Source organism: Rhinoderma darwinii, chromosome 2, assembly GCF_050947455.1.
Source record: "Rhinoderma darwinii isolate aRhiDar2 chromosome 2, aRhiDar2.hap1, whole genome shotgun sequence".
NCBI lineage: Eukaryota > Metazoa > Chordata > Amphibia > Anura > Rhinodermatidae > Rhinoderma > Rhinoderma darwinii.
Genome location: NC_134688.1, coordinates 172756161 through 172781917, shown reverse-complemented (window position 1 = coordinate 172781917; position 25757 = coordinate 172756161). Strand labels below are relative to the sequence as shown.

General features: G+C 39.7%; 1 protein-coding gene across 4 annotated transcripts in view; it reads right to left on the bottom strand.

Annotated features, from left to right (window-relative positions):
* MYO16 (myosin XVI) overlaps positions 1 to 25757 on the bottom strand; it is a 397050-nt gene that overhangs the window by 298741 nt on the left and 72552 nt on the right. For 2 of the 4 annotated variants that reach the window (XM_075852489.1, XM_075852490.1), the window contains exon 1: positions 6295 to 6681. The exons of the other annotated variants lie outside the window; for them this stretch is intronic. In XM_075852489.1, the coding sequence (XP_075708604.1) occupies positions 6295 to 6322 (28 nt within the window). In that variant the 5' untranslated portion in view covers positions 6323 to 6681. Of the gene's footprint in view, positions 1 to 6294; positions 6682 to 25757 lie in introns of those variants that run through there. 4 annotated transcript variants of the gene reach the window in all.

Here is a 25757-nt window from a genome sequence, read left to right as displayed (position 1 = left end):
ACATACAGTACAATTTTTTTATTAAATATATATTTCCATCTCTTTACTCTATTTTGGCCGCACTTTTGAAAAAAAATTATTATTTTTTGAGTAATTTAGAAGACTTACAATTTTAGTAAGAATTTTATACATTTTGAAGTACATTTGGTTTTCCTGCACCAAGCCCAGTTTTCAGAGGCTCATAGGTGTCAGAATGGTGGAAACCCCCACAAGTGACCCCATTTTGCAAACTACACCCCTTAAGGTATTTATTAAGGGGTGTTGTAAGTATTTTGACCCCACAGTTTTTTTGTAAGAATTCATGCAAAGCAGGTGTAAAAAAATATAATCTCACTTTTTTCATAAAAGTATCACTTTGAAGACCGATTTCTTTGTAAAGCGACCATGAGAATGAAGAAAAACACCCCAAAATCTATCACCCTGTTTCTCCTGTTTTCAAAAATGCCCACATTGTGACCCTAATGTGTTGCCTGGACACACAGCAGGGCCCGAAAGAAAGGGAGCACCCGGAGGCTTTCAGGACTCCTATTTTGCTTGAAAATGTTTTAGGCCCCACTGTATATTTGGAGAGGTTTTGAACTACCAGAACGATAGAAACTCCCCATAAACAACCCCATTTAGAAAACTAGACCCCTTAAGGTATTTATCTAGGGGTATAGTAAGTATTTTGACCCCACAGTTTTTTGCTAAATTTAATGCATAGCAGGTGAAAAAAAATTAAACTTCACTTTTTTCATAAAAGTATCAGTTTGAAGACCGATTTCTTTGTAAAGCGAACATGAAAATGAAGAAACACACCCCAAAATCAATCACCCGGTATCTCCTGTTTTCAAAAATACTCTCATTGTTGCCCCAATCTGCTTATTAGACGTGTGGCTGGGCCAAAAAGAGAGGGAGCACCCTTTGGCTTTCAGGGCACAATTGAATAAATTCTCAGCCCCATATCATGCATTTAGAGGCATTGAGCTGCCTGAACAACAAAAAAAAAAACACGCAGAAATGACCCCATTTTTAAAACTAAACCCCTAAAGGTATTCATCTAGTGGTGTAGTGGGCATGCGGACCAAACATTTTTTAAAGGAGGAAATAATGGGTATCATTTCAGACATTATGGGTATATAATGTTTTCTTCAAACTCTTATTACGTTTCCACATGAAATAGAGGAGACGTGGTAGAAGGTTATTTTGTTAGAAATATGCCACATTAATAAATTTGTGCGGCATACAGAAGAGAAGTGAAGCCGTGTATTCATAATGGATACATGTTGCTATAGACGTATTTGCCTGTACTTATGACTATGTCTTGCTGAAGAAGCAGTTGGTGCTATTATGATGTCATTGTGGACAGAATTCTGTCCTAATATAAAATCAGTCAGAGAGGAAAAAATAAACTGTACTGGAGTGACGGGCAATATCTTCAAACAAATGGAGGAAAATGTATCCAACTATGTTGCAAACTGGAGTCTGTTCACTAGATAGAAGAACACCTGTAGGGCTGAGAGCAGGGAGCTATCTCTTTTCACGGCGCCGCAATTTTATTCTGATGTAGTGCCGTGAAAAGGCCTTTGCATCAGAGTAAGCCCGTTAGTGGCCGCCGTGAAAAGGCGTATTGGTGGTCACTAACGGGTTAAAATAAGATATAGTGACAGCTGTAGTGATGAAACTGTTATTAATTAAAGGGGCTGTCCTATATGGACAGACAACTTTCTATGTCTAGACTCACAGATGATCAGCGGATGCCTGCAGCTTGAGCAGTTGAACCCGCCCCCCCCCCCAAGAAACAGTTGTTTTCACCATGGAAAGTTGATGGTGAATGCACTTTTCTCCTGAAGCGGTTACGGCCATGTAGAGTACTGCAGGGCAGCCCATCTTATCTGATAGTATGGGCATAACTAATAGGCTGTATGCCAGCATGGTGCACTACATGCAACCGTGTGAGTGGCGCACTTCTAGTAGCCATATTTGTGTGCAATGATAATACTAAGCAGCCACTCCTGTCATGAATAGTTTGTGTAAGAGTGGCTGATCATCAGTATCTTGCACCTGAGCAATCTCCCTCTATGTAGCATTGTGGATTGTCTGCATCCTGTTGGGAACTGTTGTTTGTGCCTGCCCTTGTGTAAGTATGGCCTGTTCAGTGATTTTAAAGTAGGAGTCCTGCAGAGATCTCCGATAGTTAATGTCTATATGGGTTATACTATTGGGAAAACTGCTTAGGTAAAGTTAGAGAATTTCCACCCAAAGATGTAAAATTGGCCATACATTATTAAATCAGAAATTAGTATGATTGACATACTACTACATTGACAGGCTGCTTTCAAATAACTGTCATACAGACACAAGATCTGGACCATCCATGGTTAAAGAGAATCTGTCACTACTTTATTAATTCCCTATCTCCTAACTAGTCTAATAGGCGCTATGATGCTCATAACTACAGTGTAATTTTTTTTACAAAAAACGTTTCTTATTTGCAGAGTTATGTGCATTTTTCTAAATATGCTAATTTGGCTATAATTGCCAAATGGGAGGTTACTCTTTCTTTTCATTGTGGGCTGTGTAATATTTTCTGTATGATGCTGTCAAATCGTCATACAGCTTCTCCCCCTTCCTGCCCCTACTGCTTTCATTCCCGACTGTCTTTTCAACCTCTGATAGTTTCACAGCTAGAATCCCATCTTTTATATGCCACCAGAACCACTGTTCTAGTTGGCCCACAGCCCGAGATTTGGCATTTTAAGTGATCCCCTTCCCTCCAGCCTCAGCCTCTGACACTGATAGGCTCCACCTCAAAGAATTGCTGGTGTTGACACCCACTTGTCTATGTGTATAGGCTCATTTGCATATTTAGAAAAAAGCTCATAACTTTTAAAATATGAAACGTTTTGGGACACAACATTCACTAGCATTATCGGTGAGACAGCGCTTATTAGATTAGCTGGGAGATTGGGCATTATTAAACTAGTGACAAATCCTCTTTACACTGGGTATGCTGATTTAAGTTTGGTTCGGTTGAACTGTTAGAGGTCCTGTTTTTACAGCTGTAATATGGAAGATAAAAAGTATCCATATTACAGCCTTGTGAATGTAGCCATACAAAGCTATTGACATTTTTCGGTTTAGTTGGGGTGTTTATTTTTGATAAATTTATATTGTAGTCACCGTTAAATGCTCAGAAGTGGTAGTAAGACTTTTACTTTATTATTTGACCATATTAACAAAATAACAATTTTACCATCAGTTTTTGAGAAGCTAATTCAAAGGTTACAACTAATATGGCTGTACTACCTGTTGTCACTTCTGCAAAAATGACCATTGCAACAAAAAACAAAAATGCCAATATCTCTTGTGATGGAAATTTCAGGCTTTGAGAGGTTGTACAAAATTTGAAAAACATGGCTGCTTTCTAACAAAAACAGTGCTTCACCCATCCACTGGTTGTGTGTCGTATTTCAGCTCATACACATTTACTTCAATTTAGCGGAGCTGCAATACCAGACACAACTCATGGGCGCTGTTTCAAGAAGAAAGTGGCGATGTATTTCTAATCCTGTACAACAATTTTAAGTGAACAATGCATATTTTTATATTTCGTTTTATTTAATTAGTTACTAATATATGACTTATTTTAAGATTTGGATGGAAATTCTCTTTATGGTATTATAGTATAACTATTTTTTTTAATTTATCTAGACAATTTAACTATATGAATGCATATGTAAAAGGCACGGCTTACTTATACAAGTTTTTCTATAATATAGAGCAAATATTGTTTCCAAGTAAAACAAAATACGTTTTAGGGCAAGGGTGGGGAACGTCCAGCCCTCACTTAAACCACGCTGCCGCCACGTTATTCGATACTTGGCTCCGTCTGGACGGAGCCAAATATGGCGGCGGCTGCAGCGGCCTGAGTAAGGTCGGTGCGCGCCGGCCCAAGAGTGGACCAGTCCAGTCACCTGACCTGAGACTGGTCCACTCCCATCACAGCACGCCCTGACATTCCCTCCTTGACACCGTCCGCCCGCCCTACTCACTCGAAGTGAGTTCAGGTGACTTAAAATGTTTTTTTTCATCAAGGGCATTTATGATATATCCACAGGATATGTGATAAAGGGCAGATAGATGCGGGACTCCACCTTTGGGTCCCAGATCTATCTCTAGAACGGGGCCCTCTAAACCCCGCTCTACCTCTTTGTATTGTGGCTGAAGCTTGTGATTTCAGAGCATGAAGAAAAAAACAGCGTAGCTTGCTGAGCTACGCTGTTTCCATAAGTCCCATAGAACTGAATAGTAGTTACGGAAACAGCATAACTCGCATGCTACGCTGCTTCCGTAACTGCCATTCACTACTATGGGAGTTACGGAAAGAGCGCAGCTCAGCGAGCTACGCTGTTTTCTTCTTCATGGTCGGAAATCAGCCAGAACACAGAGATGTAGACCTGGGTTTAGAGGGCCCCCTTCTAGAGATAGGTGCGGTTCCCAGTGGTGGGACCCGCATCTATCTGACATTTATGACATATCCAGTGGATATGTCATAAATGTCCCTGATGGGAAAACCCCTTTAAGTAAGTAAGTCGGAACAACTTACTGCTGCGTGGAGTTCTTTTCAAAACTTACTATTGCAAAGAGTCGACTGTGCTCCAGACTGACCGATGCAGTAGCAACATCATCAATACCGGCTAACATCACAAGTCTCACCAAAGAGAAGTGGTTCCAGGCATCACATTAGGGGTGAGTTAATTAAATGTTTGACCAACTATAGCAGGCTCATTTTTAAGTAGATCATTTTGTATGGCCCGCAAATTATGTTATAAATATCCAAATGGCCCTTGGCAGAAAAAAGGTTCCCCCACCCCTGTTTTAGTGGATGTACTTTGAAATATATAAAAGTTATATAGATTTATTATTTTTATGTTTAACTCCAAGTGATAATAGATATTAGATATTAATTTGTTATAGGCCTTAAAGACACTATTAAAATTGAAAACACACCTGGCTCTTGTCCACTGACACACTAACTACTAATAATTGACAGCACTGGTCCACTTTTTGGTACGCTAGTCCTGATAGCAGTAATAGTAAATGTGGGCACTCACTTGTTTAAGACTCATAGTTTGTATTAGCTCATTGTGAGTGACATGTTATCCCACATTCCTACATGTGGTCATTTGGTAAAAGCAACCTTATATTTGTATCCGGCACTGCTTCTAATTTGGTTTTAATTATATCACTCATTCCAAATATAACATAAATGGTATACATCTAATGTGCTATAAAATTATGCAAGAACTTATAAAGAAAGTATTAAAATAGATATTGAGTCTTTTCCTATCTTAAAGGCAACATATGAGGCTTAAAAACTAAAATACCATCAATTCAGCATCAAAGATATGTGGAATATTAATATACAAATAATAGCCATACACCATTGTAATGATTGTCTTTGAAATGCACCATCACAACAAAGAAACAAACTTACAATAATTGAAGCAGATTTGTGAATATCAGCTGCCACTAGTCAATCTTCTCTAAGCCACAAACCTCATCCTGACATGATTTACTATGTAGCATCTGAAACCACAATGCTTATTTGCTTCCTTCAAATCCAATGCTCGAAAATGCATAAATGAAGCCTCATCATTTCAAAATACTAAAACATATTGAAATTATTATGACAAGAGCAGAAAAAGGCATCAAAAGGTGAAAACATCAATAATAACAGGATCATAACTATAGTATCCTCATTGGTACATATTGTAAATTCCTAAAAAAAATCAGCACTTCCCCTTTATTTCCCAATATGAACTATAATGCAATGGGATATTGTGTGTGACCTTGACAAAAATCACTTAGGACAAACAGTCTCACGCATTATCCCAATCCGTAACAAGCTGTATTGATTGCTATTTATAAGTGTTATAACGTTTTTGTGGGGTTTTTTTTCTACAGAAATGATAGAAGCTTGTGATTAGATACATAGAGTAATATATACCAAAGATTTTCTTACACAGGGCCATATTTTCCTAATCATCATGACCATGTTGTGGTTACCAAGCCATTATACATACTCTCATACTGTATATCGGTATATTTTGGTATGATTAATATAAGCACACGGTATAGTGCAGGGTCATAATGACAGTGCCTGCCATAGTCAGCACTGCTGGTCTCAGCCAGCACCGAGCACCAGCCCCTACAACATATGATTCTAATTCATTCTGAAGCATACAGAAATCTGTAATAAGCAACAAGACAATAAATTAAAAACACAGAGCTTGAGAAATGAGTACTCACAGCATTTGATAAAATGATAGTGAGACATTCTTGAATCTTGCCGGTTAGCCTTGATACAGTTGTCTGCATTCTGTGCTGCTAAAACTCTTGTGTAAAGATGTGCATTATTTAGACTCCTCCATCAGGTATCCGATTCACCCCTCAATGCATTATTTATTTAGAACAGCTTATATTCCAAGGTACCGTAGAAGGCTTTCTATTCATTTTCACCTGTCCGCTGAAGTCACGGTAGACCGTTACGTGTGTCTTCAACCATAGACACTGCACGTGCCAGTGTAGTAGATCTGCTATGCCCGGCTATTAATCCTACATCATTGGGAAGAGAGGAATATGACTGGTGTGCAGGCTCATTCCTTCAGATTAGAGGTGTGATGCTGCTGCTTCTGATTCTGCAGCACTGCGGCTCTCACAATCTTGTCTCTTAATAGCTTTCCATAGTGTTCAGATAGCAAGCAAAGTAAGATTGGTTGCTTAATTGTATGAAGTTGCAGGAAAAGGGGTGTTACATGCCTTCAGTCGAACATGACTAGATTCCTGTTCTTAATAAAGATTATTTTTAGGTACCAGCAGTTGTTGTGTGGCACAGGCTGGCTGAACAGCTGCTCAAAATAATCTCTATTGAGCATTTTGAATTTTTAGCCATTTGTCAAAAGAAAAAGATTCAAAGTGAAATCAAATTCCGTAGACGTAACATTAGGATGAACAAAAGAATCCAAGAAAGATTTGTGATTAACCAGTATATATGATGTTCTATATGAACGGGATGATACATCTGTCCCCAAAAGGACATTATGTACTGTACCTATAGAACATTCTGATAATTGCTTTTGATTCTTTAGCATTCTTTTATATGTATACTATATATGGGATATTATATCCCTTACCAAAAACTTTAAGGACATTAGAAATCATCAAGTTCTCCAACTAAAAAAAAAAAAATGAGGTTGTAAATTAAGTAATTTTATACAGGTCATAGAACTCCAAGGCTGTTCCTAATATTTTTCCTAATATACAGTAGGGTATATATTATCCTTTAGAAAAGGGCTTACAGCTGGTGAGGTGTGTATTTTAAAGCGAAAGCGAGAAAAAAAAAAAAAAAAAAGGAAAACCACACCCTGTTCTTCACGAAAGGGTCTGCAGAATCTTAGGTGTGAAATATGAGGTTCTGCAGCAGCATATTTTCGATTTTATAGTACTATGCCCCATCTATTGCAGATTTTTTTCCTACATTGCCCCAAAATTGTGCTAGCTTCAGTCTCCTCCATAACAGTGCCAACCACAGTGCCCCTCATACAGATATAGAAAAATATATATTGTAAATTAATTTTTCTTTGACCACATGCATATATTGTGCATGCCTCTAAAAGTTACCTTTGAATGTTATATTGTTTTTATTTCATTTACTATATTATCTCTATTAAGTGCTTATTGAGAATAGGAAAAGTGGAAGGTTATCTAACATTAAAATTGATCTGATATCTGCCACATTCCAGATGGTGCTGATAAGGAGAATGTGCTCCTTCTTCCAGTTTGCCCTCTGGTTTGAATACAATAGAATATTTAAATCATATATATTAAATCATTTATCCAGCTGTTTCTGATTTATCAGATAACAACTGGTGGGTAACAAGAACTAATATTCCCCTGTGGGGTTGTTGCCCGCAGTTAATTAAGTTCCTCCTGCTGTGTTGTCTGTGTAACAATGAGCCGTCCTTGCAGTTCTGACATTACGTTCATGAACCAGGAAGATCAGGATAAACAGTGCAACAGATAGTTTTCAAAATGTTCAGGCTGCTACTTAGTAACCGCATTAAAATTTCTTACCCACTGTACTGTGTCAGTGGATATAAGCAGGAGATTATTTTCTTTATATTACTTCTTGTAACAGTTTGCACAGTCAGGGCATGATAATGATGGATATCGAAACTCTTGGAGATTCAATGTTATAAATTTTTTTTATTGAGTAGAAGTATTGGTAGCATGTGATAAGGATTGTTAATTTTAATTTTTTCCACTCTCACAAACTTTTTCTATAGCCCTTCAAATTATACTCTGCCCACAATTCAACTAATACCAATCATCTTAAATTTCTCAACATTTCATTCACATACAGTATGGGTCTGTATTTCAGCCAATTTTTCATGATAGATTTCTTTGCAGCTGATAAGGCTAGGATATTTAGTCTCATGTCTTTCTGTAAATAACAATTGCTCTTATCCACAAACAACCACGGGTCTAATTCCACTTCCCTATTTGTCAGATTTTTTTTGGTCATTCTGTGTGTTCAGTTATCTACAAGAGGCTCTATCGGGGGCACTATCTACAGGGGGCCCTATATATACACACAAGAGAATCTGGGGGGTAGTATCTACAGGTTGCTCTATAGAGGCCACTATCTACTTGGGGAACTAAGTAGTGCACTATATTCAGAGGGGCTCTATGGGGGAGGGCACTATGTATGAGGGGCACTACCTCCCGTGAGCTCTATGAGGGGCACTATTTACAGGGGTCTCAAAGGGGGGCACTATATACAGGGGCCTCTATGTGGAGCAGTATCTACAGGAGGCTCTATGGGGCACTTTCTACAGGAGGCTCTATAGGGGGCACTATGTATGGGGGGCACTGTCTACAGGGCGCTCTATGAGGGGCACTGCCTACAGGGGGCTCTATGAGGGGCACTGCCTACAGAGCACTCTATCAGGGGCACTATCTACAGGGGACACTATCAGGGGCACTGCCTACAGGGGGCTCTAAGAGGGAGCACTATCTACAGGGGGCTTTATGGGGAAATATTTACAGGAGACACTGTGTGGGGGGGACACACAGTACATGGTGCTATTATAATCAGGGACACACTGTATAGTGCTATTATATTCAGGGGTGCAGTGTATGGTGCTATTATTTTCAGGGGCACAGTGTATGGTGCTATTATATTCAGGGACACAGTGTATGGTGTTATTATATTGAGGGGTGCAGTGTATGGTGCTATTATATTTAGGGGCATAGTGTGTGGCACCATGAGAATTTTATCTTCGTTTATAGGTGAAGAAATGTTTGAAAAGTGAAAAGCTGAAGACATCTGAGTGGTAAACAGCAAAAATGGGCGGGAGAATTCATCATAGAGGTCTGGACCGGATGGAGAAGAAAAGAATGAATAGAATCTGAGATGTCACCTGTGAGTCACTCAAAGTAAATGTTTATTCTGCCCCTAATCAGTACTGTAGTCACTGTAAGGCTTCGTTCACATATCCGTTCGGGCTCTATTCTGATGTTCTGTCTGAGGTTTCCATCAGAATAGAGCCCTGATTGACACATACGGAAACCATAGGTTTCCGTTTCCATGACCATTGATTTCAATGGTAACGGATACGGTGTCAATGGCTTCCATTCTCACCGTTGTTTAAGGGTTCTGTAATTTTGATGGAAAGAATAGCGCAGTCCACTACGCTATTGATACTGTCAAAACGATGGAACCCTTGCACAACTGAGACAAACGGAAACCATTGGCACCGGATCCGTCATCATTGAAATCAATGGTGATGCAAACGGAAACCTATGTGTCAGTCAGGGCTCTATTCGGACGGAAACCTTTGAAGGAATGTCAGAATAGAGCCTGAATGGATATGTGAACGAAGCCGTAGCTCTGCAGCGAGATGATGGGTGGTATGATTTTTTGGGGTGAAACAGCAACTCATAGCATATCATTATCATTGTTTAGGCCATGCTGGAAGCTGTAGTTTTATGCCATACAATCCTATATGGCAGGGGTTACATTGAATTTGCAAATTATCTCTGTGCACAGCTGTGTTTGTGCTGACTTTGCTTCTGTGCTATATATATATATATATATATATATATGTTCTGAGCAACATATATATGGACAGAGCTTGGTTCTGCTGCTGTATATATGTACTGAGCTTGGTTCTGCTAATGTATATATGTACTGAGCTTGGTTTTGGGTTCTGTATTTATGTACTGAGCTTGGTTCTGGTGCTGTATATATGTATTGAGCTTCGTGCTGGTGCTGTATATATGTATTAAGCTTCGTGCTGGTGCTGTATATATGTACTGAGTTTGGTTCTTGTGCTGTATATATGTCAGATCTTGGTTCTGGTGCTGTAATTATATAGAATATATTTATAATAAAATTGCAGGGCAGATGGAATTGTTGCAATTCATTGTATATTTAATGGGAACCTGTCAGGTAGTTTTAATCTCTTGAACCACCCCCATGTATGTTTTCTTCAGATGCAGCAAAATCTATAAAATCTAAATTTAAAGCGCTGTATGCTAATTACTGCATTGGGCGGTGTCACTATCCTGAAGAGTCACACAGTCCTGACTCCAAACTCACCTTTACATCCCCTTGGCTGTTTTACGTAACTTCCAGTCTCCTCCAACTTTCTCGAGTTGTGCCATTGCCTTGTACTCCATGGGCACGCACTCTGCCCAGTTTGCACCGCGCATGCCAAGGGAGTACAAGGAAATGGCACATCTGCAAGAGTTGGAGGAGGCTGGTAGTTATGTAGAACAGCCAGGGGGACGTCAATCAAGATCTCGGGGGCGCAATTTTAATTTTTGCCTCAGGCAGCAGAAAAGCTAGAATCGGCCATGACTGTGTGCCTTTCTTGATGCAACAAACTTTCAATCATACATCAAAGACACCACATATTTTTGGGTAAAACTAGAGGAACTACACATCCCTGAATATGCTATTTTGGTGTCCTTCGATGTCGTAAACCTTTACATGTCCATTGCACATATTAAAGGCCATAGAGTTGTAAATAGAGCGCTAGTGATGACTGACATCTCTGTGAAATGCCATCAATTCATATTTCAATTGCTGGAAATTATTCTAACCAACAATTCTTTTTTATTTCATGACAAGTTTTACGTGCAATGCTGAGGAACATCAATGGGATATAATATAACCCCCACATATGGCAATATCTACCTGGACTACTTTAAATCGATGCGAATCTACCCATCAATGTACTTCCACAAGGTAGCGATACATTGATGAGATTTTCCCAATATGGACAGGTGATTGTACTTCCCTTAAAAAAAAAATTCAGGAGATGAACAGTCATGACAGGGAGTAACAATTCAGTATGATAGCCTCAACAACGAAGCTACAATTTCTGGAAGTTCTTATTCAAAAGGATGAAGAAGGAATAGTGAAAGATTGAGAAAAAAACAACTTATTGCACTATACAAGCTGCCATCCTAAACCAATCTCTCCCATGAAGTAAATTCATAAGAGCCCGAAGGATTTGGCAGAAAAAGAAAGTTGGAACCAGCGCTGAAGTGGTGGATCTGCTAAAAACGGGAAACTTCTTCCAAGTTTTAATGTTGCTTTGATAAAAACAAATGGACAGAGAAATGATGGTGACGGGTGGGTGATGTCCGAAGTACAGAGGGTGATGAGAATAGGCGTTAGCCTATGCGTTTCAGACCCCTGCTGGGTCCTTAGTCATGGCTTGTAGTTTGTCTGACTGTGCAGTCTAGACCTTTTGTAGCCAGTCGATCTCATAATTAGTTAGTTAATTGCGTTTCAAAGTGGAAGAGAAGGGGAGGAGTCCTGTGGAACGCAATCTTTATTCTGTTACCTAGGCAAAAGGAATATTATAAGGTATGTGGGAGGACGCGGACCGCCGGGGGTTGCGTAACTATTTTATTTATTTTTTTATATATAATTGTATGCAAAAGAGTTCCTTTGTTTGTATAAATTATTGGTTTGATACTAAAGGATGTGTATATGAATATTTGTGTTCAACATATTTGATTTATTGTTTAAGAATGGTATATGCCGGAAGAGACAGGTAGCTCCGTATTTATAGTTCGGTCTGAACAAAATAAATTTTGCATTGATTCTTCTTTCCACAGGGGGGGCATGACAGGAAAGACGATCGAGAGTTTTATTTCAATGTATCTATTATCAGGTGACTATATAATACCTAATTGTCGTTACATTATGAAAATTGTTCAGCGGAAGAGATTCCGTTTTTTTATTTTTTTTTATTATTTTGTTAACCTGAGAAACGCAGAAAGAACGAGTGACTGGCTTAAAAAGTGGGGTGACGCCTATTGTTGGTTTGTGTAGAGAAACGATGGATAAATGGTTGATTGTTTAAAAGTGGGGTAAATTGATATGACGTACAATTAAAAGAACAAAAAAACTGTTTTTTTCTAATTAATTTTTATTAATTCTTACTTTAATTTTTTAATTTATATTTTTAATTAGCCCGAAGGATTGTTAGTGATGAAGATGAATCTACTAAAGGAATCTATGAAATGTATGGGAGATTCTTAAAGAGGGGTATCCCCAGAAAATTATTTTTTGTATCACAAGCTGCAGATTAAAGATATAGAGAGAAAGGAGCTACTGCAGGTTAGAAAGAGACATAAAGAAGATCGTATCCCTCTTGTTAGTACATTCACAAATCTGAGTACAACAATAGGAAACATAGTATATACCAACTAAGACAATGTGAAAAGAGGCAAACCGAATGTTCCAGAATGTAAAAAATTTTTATTATCGCATACAAAAGAGAACAAAACCCCAAAGATAGCCTGGTAGGGGGCGGTGCTTGCCATGCTAGGTGATGACGTGTGATCCCGGAGCTCCTCAGCACACTCGCTGATTCTTCAGGACATCGCCTTACCTTATCGCCGAAATGGTGAAAACAGGGAAGGATAAGTTTAAGGAACACCAAGGCACCCCTAAATCGCTTAAGCAACATTCCAACATGGATAAATTCTTTAGAAAGAAGCTGCCCTCCCCGGTGCGCAGATCCAAGATGGTGCCGCCCTCACAAAGTGAGCAACAAGCAGAAGACTCTAAAAGCTCCTATGCTCCATCCAACTCGGCTGGAGACGCTGACTCAGTATTTATCTCCAGGGCCTACCTGAAAAAGACGCTACTATAAGCCTTCGTACCAGTTATGAAGGACCTGTCAGAAATAAAACTGACATGCATCAGATCGGTTACAGGGTGCTGGCGCTTGAAGAAGCCCAATCCTTAGCAATCAACTATAGCATCTCCGTACATAAAGAGTTCTCTACTCATCAGACGCATTTAAACAACTTTTACCTACATCTAGAAGACCAGGAAAATGGCAGCAGACGGGAAAATATTAGGCTGCGGGGGAATCCGGAATCGGTCACTAATGAGTCCCTACCAGACGCTGTGACCGCCATCTTTACCTCGTTATTAAGAGCTGACTGTGCTGCGCCCGTGATCATAGAAAGGGTGCACCAGGCCCTAAGGCCAAAACCTGCTGCACGTGAGCCACCACGCGACGTTATATGCGAGATCCTCAGTTATGTTCACACGGCTGCCATTTTACAAGCAGCAATAGACTCTCAGGAGGTTCTAAATCATGGACTAAGATTCTGCTGTTCCAGGACCTAGCGGCAAGTACTTTAGCCAAACGACACATTGTGAAGCCAGTCACCAAAGGCTTACGGGTCCGCAAATTGCCTGTCAGATGGCTTTATCCCTTTGGCCTGGCAACTATGAAGGAGGGCAGGCAAATCACCATTTGCATGCCTGGAGACCTAGACAGCACCTGGAGTAAACCAGAGATGGCCCCTCTGGATATCCCCTCCTGGATTCCTGTGGCACTGGATTTACCACCACCACCACCACCACCACCACCACCACCACCACCACCACCACCACCCCAGCATAATGCCTGGCATTCTGCATAAAAAGACAAATCTCTGAGATGCAAGAAATGTCTACAACATACTGAGGACACTTGATATATCCTAACTGGTATCCTTGAATGGTTTCTATATTGAAATGTTAAAAGGTTGCAATGTGTAAGATTGTGTTTCTAAATTGGTATACATATATATTATTAGAAGAATGTTCATCTCGGTCCTGATATAGTTCTGCATTGGTATTTAGTCATAGTAAGTACCCATTAACCATTTTCACAGATGGAACTATTTCAGTTCCCCCCACCATCCATGGTTTTCCTTATTTCCAATCCCCGCCTTATCTTTCTTCCTAACATTGTATAGTTGATTCTACTCTAAGATTTACAAAACCAATGCTTTTATGAAGATATCTGTATCCCCCTCCCCATTTAACGTCACTTAGGTGATTTATACATACTATTTCTCCTCATATGAAGATTCAGTGAGGTGTTTTTATAAAAAATTTCAATTTTTTTCCCCCTCCCACTGGCAAGACTTTTTTCACGTGCTGTCAAACATCTCAGATGCACCTCCTAAATCCGGGATTTGACAGAGGCTGTTTTTTTTATTTCATTCATTATGTTACTGTTAATATACAATATAATGTATGTTACATTTTGTCTCTTAAGTGGTGGTGTCTTCTCAGGTCACTTGCTGCATCACTGTCCCAAGTTGTGAACTCCCATGGGCAAATTGAGAGTATGGTCCTTCAATGTGAAGGGCTTAAATTCCCCCCCAAAGAGGTCTAGAATCTTTAATTCCCTTAAGCTTAATACTGCTGACATATTATTTTTACAAGAAACCCACTTCCGTCCTAACCATACACCTACCCTTTCTAAACATCAGAATCTCAGTGGTTTCACAGCACCTACTCCTCCAAATCAAGAGCAGTCTCTTTTGCCTTTCAAAATTTATGTTACCCTGTTAGATCTCATGGGGCGGTTTGTGTTTCTGAAAGGCCACATCTCCAATATGAAACTTACAGTGGCGGCCTTATATGCACCAAATGTTAGAAAAATTTAGTAGATGCGCAATACCCTTGACTCCCTAAAAACATTTAGCGAAGGACATCTTATTTTTGGAAGAGATAACATTTTTATTGATCTTCCATTAGACTCGACCTCCTCTACTCACTCTGTGTCCACCTCTGCTTTATGTAAGCTCAAAATCCTTTTATCACAGGTAGGGGTCGTGGACTTCTTGGAGAGTAAAGAATCCCTCGGTAAAAGACTGTACCTGTTACTCCCCACCGCATGGTACTTATCATAGAATTGATTACTTATTCCTTCCTCTGTGTCAAGGAATCACTACTTGAGTAATTCCCCAGAGTGCAAGTTTATGGAATTTCTATACGAGTAATTCCCCAAAGGCAGCTGGAGACTGTCTGGATCAAGGGTGCAGGAAAATCAGCTACCTCAAGTCCGTCACAACTCTGGTCAGCTGAGTTTAAGGCTACCCTTTGGTCTTCACCAGAGCCCACCACAAGGCAGATTGCATTGGCTGCATTGGACCAGGTTGCTTTTACATAATATGGGGTTGGACAGGAGATGCAATGCAGGCAATACTAGAACGGATAACCAGACAACCCAGAGGGGTAATCAGCAAGCAGAGTTCAAAACCAGGAGATACTAAAAGTCCAAATCACAAGACAGAAGAGCACCAGGACTTGCAGAGGTCAAAACCAGCCGAAAGCAGAATGTCCAAATCAGTGAGAAGAGGGAAAATTCAAAGACAAAGCCGAGGTCCAGTTCAAAGAATCCAAACAGTCAAGGTGATACAGGGTGTAACCAGGAGCTTGATCAGACACATGAAAACGCAAAAAAATCACAAACAAAAATTAGAAAACTGAACAGATTCAAATATTCCACCCTTGGCCCTGATAGGACTCAAACAGAGAAATGAGATTGGCTCTGCATAAAAAACCAGGGCCACCCAGAAGCTTGGCTAAGTCATGACAACCTTAAAGTGACGGACGTTTCCTAACACTCTGTCTTTAGTTCAATCTCTGCAACACAGTGATATAGGCAATATTACGGTATCGGACCATGCACCAATATCCCTTACGTTAGCGTTATACAGTGTGCCCCAAAGGGAGTGGGTCTGGAGATTAAATGATACAATCATTGCACAAGAAGAACGTCATCAAGCACTCGCTATGAAGTTGAAGGAATTCTTTCAATTTAATGATTCTCCACAAATCTACAGGCCCATTCTCTGGGAAAGACAAAAAGCTTTTATGAGGGGGGAACTTATTGCCTTATCCTCCCTCATCAAAAAAACCAAAAACTGCTGAAATTACTGATTTGCTTAAAAAAATATTTCGTTTAGAAAGCTCACATAAACAAACTAGTTATTTTACGGATTATCGGACGCTTTGCCCTTTTCGACGGGAACTTAAAGATCTTTTAAAGTATAAGGCTGCCAAGGCTCTCCAAGCAGCTCGTAGTTAAATATACCTCCAAGTTGATGTCCCGGTTAATTAAACGAAAACAATCTAGAACATTTCCAGAGGCTGTTAAAAATGAACAAGGGATTTGAGTGACATCCACACCACTTATAGTTAAAGCCTTCCAATCCTTTTTCTCCTCTTTATAGAATTTGGGAAACTCAACTGGGGGGAACTGTAATGACTCAGGAGAAGTATGAGAAAATGGAAAAATTCCTATCCTCCATTTCAGTATCTCCGAGACTGACTTTTAAATGCTACTGGTGCCTATTTCAGAAGTGGAGGTGGGAAGGATACTGAACTCGATCCCTTCGGGAAGGAGTGCTGGTCCTGATGGTCTACCTATATCTTTTTACAGAATTTTTTGTCAACAGTTGATTCCCAAATTCACGGAGGTCTGTAACTCACTGCTCGAGGGTTCTCCTCTCGAAAACCAAACACTGGAAGCATTTATTACTATTCTTCCTAAGGAGGGGGAAAGATCCTGAACATTGTGGGAGATATAGACCTATCTCACTTTTGAACTGTCCCTTGAAATGGTGGGCAAAACTCTTGCCCCAGCGCATCCAACCTTTACTACCTCAGATAGTGGGTGAAGAACAGGTAGGGTGTGTCAAGGGTCGAGAAGGCAGGTATTCTGTCCTCATACACGTTAGCACGGTGTGTAATCTGACATGTAGCTAAACCCCCTGTCTTCTTAAGAAAAAGGCTGTGAAACTGTGAAATCTTTCTCTTTATTGCTGGTAGACAGGAAAGGGTGAAACTATAGGATGAAATAACAGTAGTATTCAGAATATATCAACTGTACAGTGCATAGGATACAGATAATCTGCTATACATACACAATATAACATGAGGTAATACTGCAAGCTGACAATGTGATATCTGATACAGCAAAACATACAGTGAACCACAGGATTATAACATATAGATATTGATCTTACCGACTATGCTTAGAACAGGCTGTTGGCACTGAACTTGAGGTAGAACTGGCATGATGAGGAAAATGGCTGCTACTCATACACAAACAGGAACAGGAAATAACCCACAATGCCTCAGGAGCTTTCCCATAATACATAGAGAACTACAATCTAGGAATACACAAAACCACCAGTAGATGGTGCTATAACCATACAATACAATATAGATGGGGTACAAGAATAGGCAATTGCAATATCTGTACTGGTAATCATACACAAAAAAGAGGTATTATTACGTAAATAACTGGACTAGCTGGCGAGGACAGAACAGCAGGCCTAACATCAGTAGAGTCCTACATGCTATTTATCAAGTGAGATACCAAGGGCAGTCTATGGTCCTTCTCTCCAAAGACTTCTATGGGCAGCAGCTGAAACCTGATCCCTTAGTGAGCTGATAATCCAGCTCTATCACTGCTTCACCGAAGACGGATTTTAGCAGCAAAATGGGAGGCAGTGGGAGGAGAGTAATCTGCTAAGTATAAAGAAGCATTTTTCTGTAATAAGAAATATTACAAAGTTTCTTATTTTTGCTTATACGTTTGATTAATGGGGGAAAAAAATTGAAACAACACTAACTATTTAACCCCTTCCCGCTCCTTGACGTACTATTACGTCATGGCAGCTGTATCGTTCGCTCTCCATGACCTAATAGTACGTCTCGGGAGTAATGGCCGTTTCGGCCGTCCTCCCGACACATACAGGAGCTGTGACAGCTGCTGTCTTGTTCAGCAGCTGTCACAGCTCCTACAGCGGGGACCGATCGCTGTGTCCCCGCTGATTAACCCCTTAAAAGCCGCGTTCTATAGAGATCGCGGCTTTTTAGGGGTTAAGCTGCCATCGCCGGCCTGCTACGCGATAGCGGCCGGCGATGGTGACTATGGCAAAAGGGAAACCAAACAATTGCGTCCGGCTATGCATGTAGTGCAGTGTATTAGAATAGCGATCAGGGCCTCGTGCCCTCATGTCCCCTAGTGGGACAAAGTAATAAAGTTAAAAAAAAGTTAAAAAAAGATGTGTAAAAATAAGAAAATAAAAGATTTAAAAGTATTAAAAGTAAAAATCCCCCTTTTTCCCTTATCAGTCCTTTATTATTAATAAAAATATATAAACAAACAAATAAACTATACATAATTGGTATCGCCGCATCCGTAACGGCCTGAACTACAAAATTATTTCATTATTTATCCCGCACGGTGAACGCCGTAAAATAAAATAATAATAAACCGAACCACAATCCCAATTCTTTGGTCACTTCACCTCCCAAAAAATGGAATAAAAAGAGATCAAAAAGTCGCATGTACCGAAAAATAGTACTGATGGAAACTACAGTTCGTTACGCAAAAAATAAGTCCTCGCACGGCTTTATTGATTGAAAAATAAAAAAGTTCTGGCTCTTAGAATAAGGTAACACCAAAAGTGAATGATTGTTTACAAAACGGATTTTATTGTGCAAACGCCATAAGACATAACAAAAAACTATAAACATCTGGTATCGCCGTAATCGTATCGCCACGCAGAATAAAGTGAATATGTCATTTATAGCGCACGGTGAACGCTGTAAAAAAAAAAGAAAAAAAGAACAATAGTAGAATTGCTGTTTTTTAGTCACCATGCCACCTAAAAATAGAATAAAAACTGATCAAAAAGCCGCATGCACCCCAAGAAAACTACAATGGATTCCTCAAGGGGTCTAGTTTCCAAATTGGGGTCACTTTTGGGGGGTTCCCAATGTTTTGGCACCACAAGACCTCTTCAAACCGGACATGGTGCCTAATAAAAAAGAGGCTTCAAAATCCACTAGGTGCTCCTTTGCTTCGGAGGCCGGCGCTTCAGTCCATTACTGCACTAGGGCCACATGTGGGATATTTCTCAAAACTGCAGAATCTGGGCAATAAGAATTGAATTGCGTTTCACTGATAAATCCTTTTGTGTTATAAAAAAAATGGTATAAAGAGGATTTTCTGACAAAAAAAATATGTAAATTTCACCTCTACTTTGCTCTAAATTTTTGTGAAACACCTAAAGGGTTCATAAACTTTCTAAATGCTGTTGTGAATACTTTGAGGGGTCTAGTTTCTAAAATGGGGTATTTGATAGGGGTTTCTAATATATGGGCCCCTCAAAGCAACTTCAGAACTGAACTGGAACCTAAAAAAATTAATAAATGAGGCAATACTTCGCTTCTTACATTATACTGATAATGAGCCGTGCCCACCCCGAGATGACCCCAGTTTTGACCGTTTGTATAAACGGAGACCCCTATTAGACCGTTCCAGTGCCCGGTTTTCCCAAGCATACACCCCCGAGAAGTGTATGTCTATTGATGAGTCCCTGGTACATTTTAAAGGGAGGGTTCAATTCCGCCAGTACCTGCCAGGTAAGAGGGCAAGGTATGGCGTGAAGATGTATAAGCTGTGAGATTGCATCAGGGTATACCTACAGGTTTAGGATATATGAAGGAAAGGCCACCCCCAAACCAGACTGCATCCTGGACTACAATAGGTACATGGGAGGGATGGACTTGTAAGATCAAGCCCTGAAGCCCTACAGCGCCATGCGGTGTGGTATAAGAAGCTGGCCGGGCACATCATACAGATGGCATTGTACAATGCGTACATGCTACGTCGATGTGCAGGCCAGACGGGAACTTTCCTGGAATTTCAAGAGGTTATTATCAAGAACCTAATCTTTAGGGACCAAGAAGGGGGGGCACCCAGTACTTCTGGAAGCGAGCCCACACGCATCGTACCAGGACAACACTTTCCAGGAGAAGTTCCCCAAACTGGCAAGAAGGGAAAAAGTCAAAAGAGGTGCAAAGTCTGTTATAAGAGGGGGATAAGGGATGACACAATATATCAATGTGACACGTGTCCCGAATAACCAGAGCTCTGTATGAAAGTGTTTTAAAATGCATCATACATCCCTTGGTTTATAATTTACCCCAATTTTACTTACCCTGATGCACTCCACACAGCTTATCCCCCCTAGTCTTTGCCCTCTGGGCCCTGCTGTGTGTCCAGGCAGCTGATAACAGCCACATGTAGGGTATTGCCATACCCGGGAGAACCCACATTACAGTTTATGGGGTGTATGCCTCCGGTCAAAATGCTCACTACACCTCTAGATGAATGCCTTAAGGGTGTAGTTTTTAAAACGGGGTCACTTCTTGCGGGTTTCAACTGTACTGGTACCTCAGGGGCTTCTGCATACATGACTTCACACTAGAAAATCCCCAGTAGGCCAAATGGTGGTCCTTTCCTTCTGAGCCCTCCCATGGGCCCAAATGGCAGTTTATCACAACAAATGGGGTATTGCGGCACTCAGAACAAATTGCGCAACAGAATGGGGTATTTTGTTTCTTGTGAAAATAAGAAATTTTCAGCCAAAACTACATATTATTTGAAAAAAATAATTTTGTTTTCATTCCCAGCCCAATTCAAATAAGTTCTGTGAAAAAACTATGGGGTCAAAATGGTCACAACACCCATAAATGAATTCCTTGAGGGGTGTAGTTTCCAAAATTGGGTCATTTGTGGTGGGTTTCTATTGCTTTGATAGCTCTGGGGCTCTGCAAATGCGACATGGCACCCGAAAACCAATCCAGCAAAATCTGTACTCCAAAGAACACACAGCGCTCCTTTCCTTCTGAGCCCTCCCATGGGCCCAAACGGCAGTTTATCACCACAAATGGGGTATTGCCGCACTCAGGACAAATTGGGCAACAAAATGGAGTATTTTATTTCTTGTGGAAATAAGAATTTTTGAGCTAAAATGACATATTATTGCGAAAAATATATATTTTTTTAATTCCCAGCCCAATTTAAATAAGTTCTGTGAAGAAACTATGGAGTCTAAAGGGTCACATTACCCATAAATGAATTCCTTGAGGGGTGTAGTTTCCAAAATGGGGTCACTTCTGGTGGGTTTCCATTGCTTTGATACCTCTGGGGCTCTGCAAATGCGACATGGCACCCGAAAACCAAACCAGCAAAATCTGTACTCCAAAGAACACACAGCGCTCCTTCCCTTCTGAGGCCTTCCATGGGCCCAAATGGCAGTTTATTGCCACAAATGGGGTATTGATGCACTCAGGAGAAATTGGGCAACAAAATTGAGTATTTTGTTCCCTGTGAAAATAAGAAATTTTGGTAAAAAATTACATCTTATTGGAAAAAATGAAATTTTTTTAATGTTACAGCCCAATTGAAATAGGTGCTGTGAAAAAACTGTGTGGTCAAAATGCTAACAACAACCATAAATGAATTCCTTGAGGGGTGTAGTTTCCAAAATGGGGTCACTTTTGGTGGGTTTCCATTGCTTTGATACCTCTAAGGCTCTGCAAATGCGACATGGCACCCGAAAACCAATCCAACAAAATCTGGACTCCAACAAACATATAGCGCTCCTTTCCTTCTGAGCCCTCCCATGGGCCCAAACGGCAGTTTATCACCACAAATGGGGTATTGCCACACTAAGAACAAATTGGGCAACAAAATGGGGTATTTTGTTCCTGTGAAAATAATAAATTTTGATCACAAATGATATTTTATTGGAAAAAATGACATTTTTTTCATTTCAGAGCCCAATTCAAATACGTGCTGTGAAAAAACTGTGCGGTCAAAATGGTAACAACAACCCTAAATGAATTCCTTGAGGGGTGTAGTTTCCAAAATGGGGTCACTATTGGGGGATACCTACTGTTTTGACACCTCATCACCTCTTCAAACCTGGCATGCTGCCTAAAATATATTCTAATAAAAAAGAGGACTCAAAATGCACTAGGTGCTTCTTTGCTTCTAGGGCTTGTGTTTTAGTCCACGAGCGCAGTAGGGCCACATGTGGGACATTTCTAAAAACTGCAGAATCTGGACAATACATATTTAGTAGTGTTTCTCTGGTAAAACCTTCTGTGTTACAGAAAAAAAAATGAATAAAATTGAAATTCAGCAAGAAAAATGAAATTTGCAAATTTCACCTCCACTTTGCTTTAATTCCTGTGAAATGCCTGAAGGGTTAAAAAAAACTTTCTAACTGCTGTTTTGAATACTTTGAGGGGTCTAGTTTTTAAAATGGGGTGTTTTATCAGGGTTTCCAATACATAGGCCCCACAAAGCCACTTCAGAACTCAAGAGGTACCTTTAAAAAAAGGCTTTTGAAATTTTCTTAAAAATATGAGAAATTGCTGTTTATGTTCTAAGCCTTGTAACGTCCAAGAAAAATAAAAGAATGTTCAAAAAACGATGCCAATCTAAAGTAGACATATGGGAAATGTGAACTAGTAACTATTTTGGGTGGTATAACCGTCTGTTTTACAAGCAGATGCATTTAAATTCTGAAAAATGCAATTTTTTCAAAATTTTCTCTACATTTTGCAATTTTTCACCAATAAACACTGAATATATCGACCAAATTTTACCACGAACATGAAGCCCAATGTGTCACGAGAAAACAACCTCAGAATCGCTTGGGTAGGTTTAAGCATTCCGACGTTATTACCACATAAAGTGAAATATGTCAGATTTGAAAAATGGGCTCTGAGCCTTAAGGCCAAAACTAGGCTGCGTCCTTAAGGGGTTAAGGCCGTCAATATGAAATACTTGAGGATACAATTTTCACTTAACAATGAGGAGATTTACCATTTAAATTTCTCTCCAGTCATTTTGAGGATTGATATGGACAAGATAAAAATTTTTAGTGCTGTTAATAACATTATAGATGACACCTGATTAAAATTGCCATATTTTCCTAAATTACTAAATCCTTATATATTTTGCCAATGCTAAGACAAAAGTAAATTTCTTTAAAAAGCATCAAAAGAAATGGTGGGAATGGCACTTCCCGATATTAGACTTTACAATTTACCTTGCAAAGGGAGATAGTTGGTTGATGTGATGTTACAAATATGATAATATTGAGTTACTTGATTAACATTGCGCTAGCTGGGTAACAGAAGAAGGGGTAGAGGAAATAATGTCAAGTAGGTTATTCCTGACCTGGAACACCCAAATAAGTTTGCCATGAGGGGGATGTCCATTTAGGGGTAACACTGATGCAGCAGGACACTTCCTTTGGCAAAAAGAGGAATGTCTGCTCCAGTAAGGAAAGGACCCGGAGCATAATAAAAGGCTAGACAGGTCTTGGTATTTGGGGAACAGTTAGGGTATGTGCACACGATAACGACAATTACGGCTGAAATTACGGAGCTGTTTTCAGGAGAAAACAGCTCCTGCATTTCAGACGTAATTGCTCGTACTCGCGTTTTGCGAGGCGTCAATTACGGCCATAATTTGGAGTTGTTCTTCATTGAAGTCAATGAAAAATGGCTCAAATTACATCCCAAGAAGTGTCCTGCACTTCTTTGACGACGCTGTTATTTTACGCGCCGTCTTTTGACAGCGACGCGTAAAATTACAGGTCGTCGGCACAGTACGTCGGCAAACCCATTGAAATGAATGGACAGATGTTTGCCGACGTATTTAAGCCGTGTTTTAGGCGTAATTCGAGGTGTAAAACGCCTCGTTTACGCCTGAAAATAGGTCGTGTGAACTCAGCCTTAGGCCATCTGTCAATACAACCAGTATACTGAACAGTTTCTTGTCTTCTGGTTGCTCAGCTTTAGCATATCACGGATCTGATTGACAATAAAAGTTTGAATGATTAAGGATCTCTCATCCTTGACCAGCCTGTTGCTGGATCCCTACACTGCAATTTTTTAAGTTATATACATGCTCTTCTTAACCCATTTGGTGCAAAAGTGCGAAAGAGACAGCAGAGGGTGGCTGCTGGCTGGATATTTTATCTATATGCTCTTCAATAGTGTTGTGCTAATACCTGCACAACACAAATAGGTGAGTGGTTTTCTATCCCCTGCATCTTTTGATGAACAAGTGTTTCACTCAACAAAAAAAAATTCATTTCCCAGTACATTGTATGGTACAATGAAAACCTACAAGTGGTCCTGCAAAACGCCAACCCTCATAAGGCTATATCAACAGAAAAATTAAAAAGTTAGGGATTTTGGAATTTGGGGAGGAAAAAATTTACATGAAAAACTGAAAAATAGATGTGGCGGCAAGGAGTTAATTTGCAGGGTTACAGTAGGTTCAGAAATGATCATACATATAACAAAAGGGGAAGGGGTTTGCTTATACTGTATGTAAAATACTGCCAAAAGCCCATCTTGCATTATATGTGTGAGGGAAAAGAATATGTGGAGTCACTACAGGTGTAAAAAAGGGAAGGAGAAAGAATAATAGAAGTACTGATAGGGGTTTGTTATGTCTCCAAAAATAATGGAAGTAGCAATAAAGCTAATAATAAGAAAATTAGATAAGACAGAAAATCATCATGAAGTAGTTATTATGGGGGACTTCAACTATCCAGATATAAGTCGGGAAATAAAAACCTGCAGTCCAGGAAAGGAAGCAGTTTTTTAACAATAATTAATGACAATTACCTTTTACAACTACTGAAGGATCTAATAAGAAGTGGGGTACTTCTAGACCTAATTTTATCCAATAGTCCTGACAGGTTGGGAGTCACTTTGGTAATGGTGATGTCATCATACTTTATTAAGATGTTTAGTAGAGAAGCTACAAAAATACTACACTTCAGGGATGCCAAGTTTTATCGGCTAAGAGAAGCCTTTATAGACATAAACTCATGTTCTCAAAAATAAACAAACTACTGTAAATTAAAAAATATTTTTACAAATTCTTAAATAAGTCTTGTGAAAGATGTATATCTTATGAACATAAACAAGTAAGAAGCCAGAGAAACCCAATGTGGTTACCCAAAACTGTAAGGGGAGGGGCAATAAATTGCAAAAATAAGGCATTTAAACAACTTAAGCAAGAAGGTAGTGACAAGGCATTAAAAAATGATAAAGAAAAAAATAAATTGTGTAAAAGACTGATAAAGACTGCAACAACTGAAACAGAGAGACTTGTTGCTAAAGAAAGTAAAACTAACCCAGCAATATTCTTCAACTTCATAAATAATAAGAAACCTAAAACTGAAAGTGTTGGTCCCTTCAGAAATAATCTGGGTGGAATGGTGGAAAAGGATGAGGAAAAAAACAGTCTATTAAATGTCTTCTACTGTACTGTATTTACACAGGAAAATGCAATGACAGATCACATGATTAGGGATAAACTGCCTAACCCAGAAAGTCATGCAGTGCTGCCTTAAAGACAATAAAGGGAATCTGTCACCGGGTTTATGCTGCCTTATCTGAGAGCAGCATAAAGTATTGTCAGAGACCCTGATTCCAATGCTGTATTACTTAATTGCCAATGATCTGTAGTTTTTAGAGAAATCACTCCCACCAG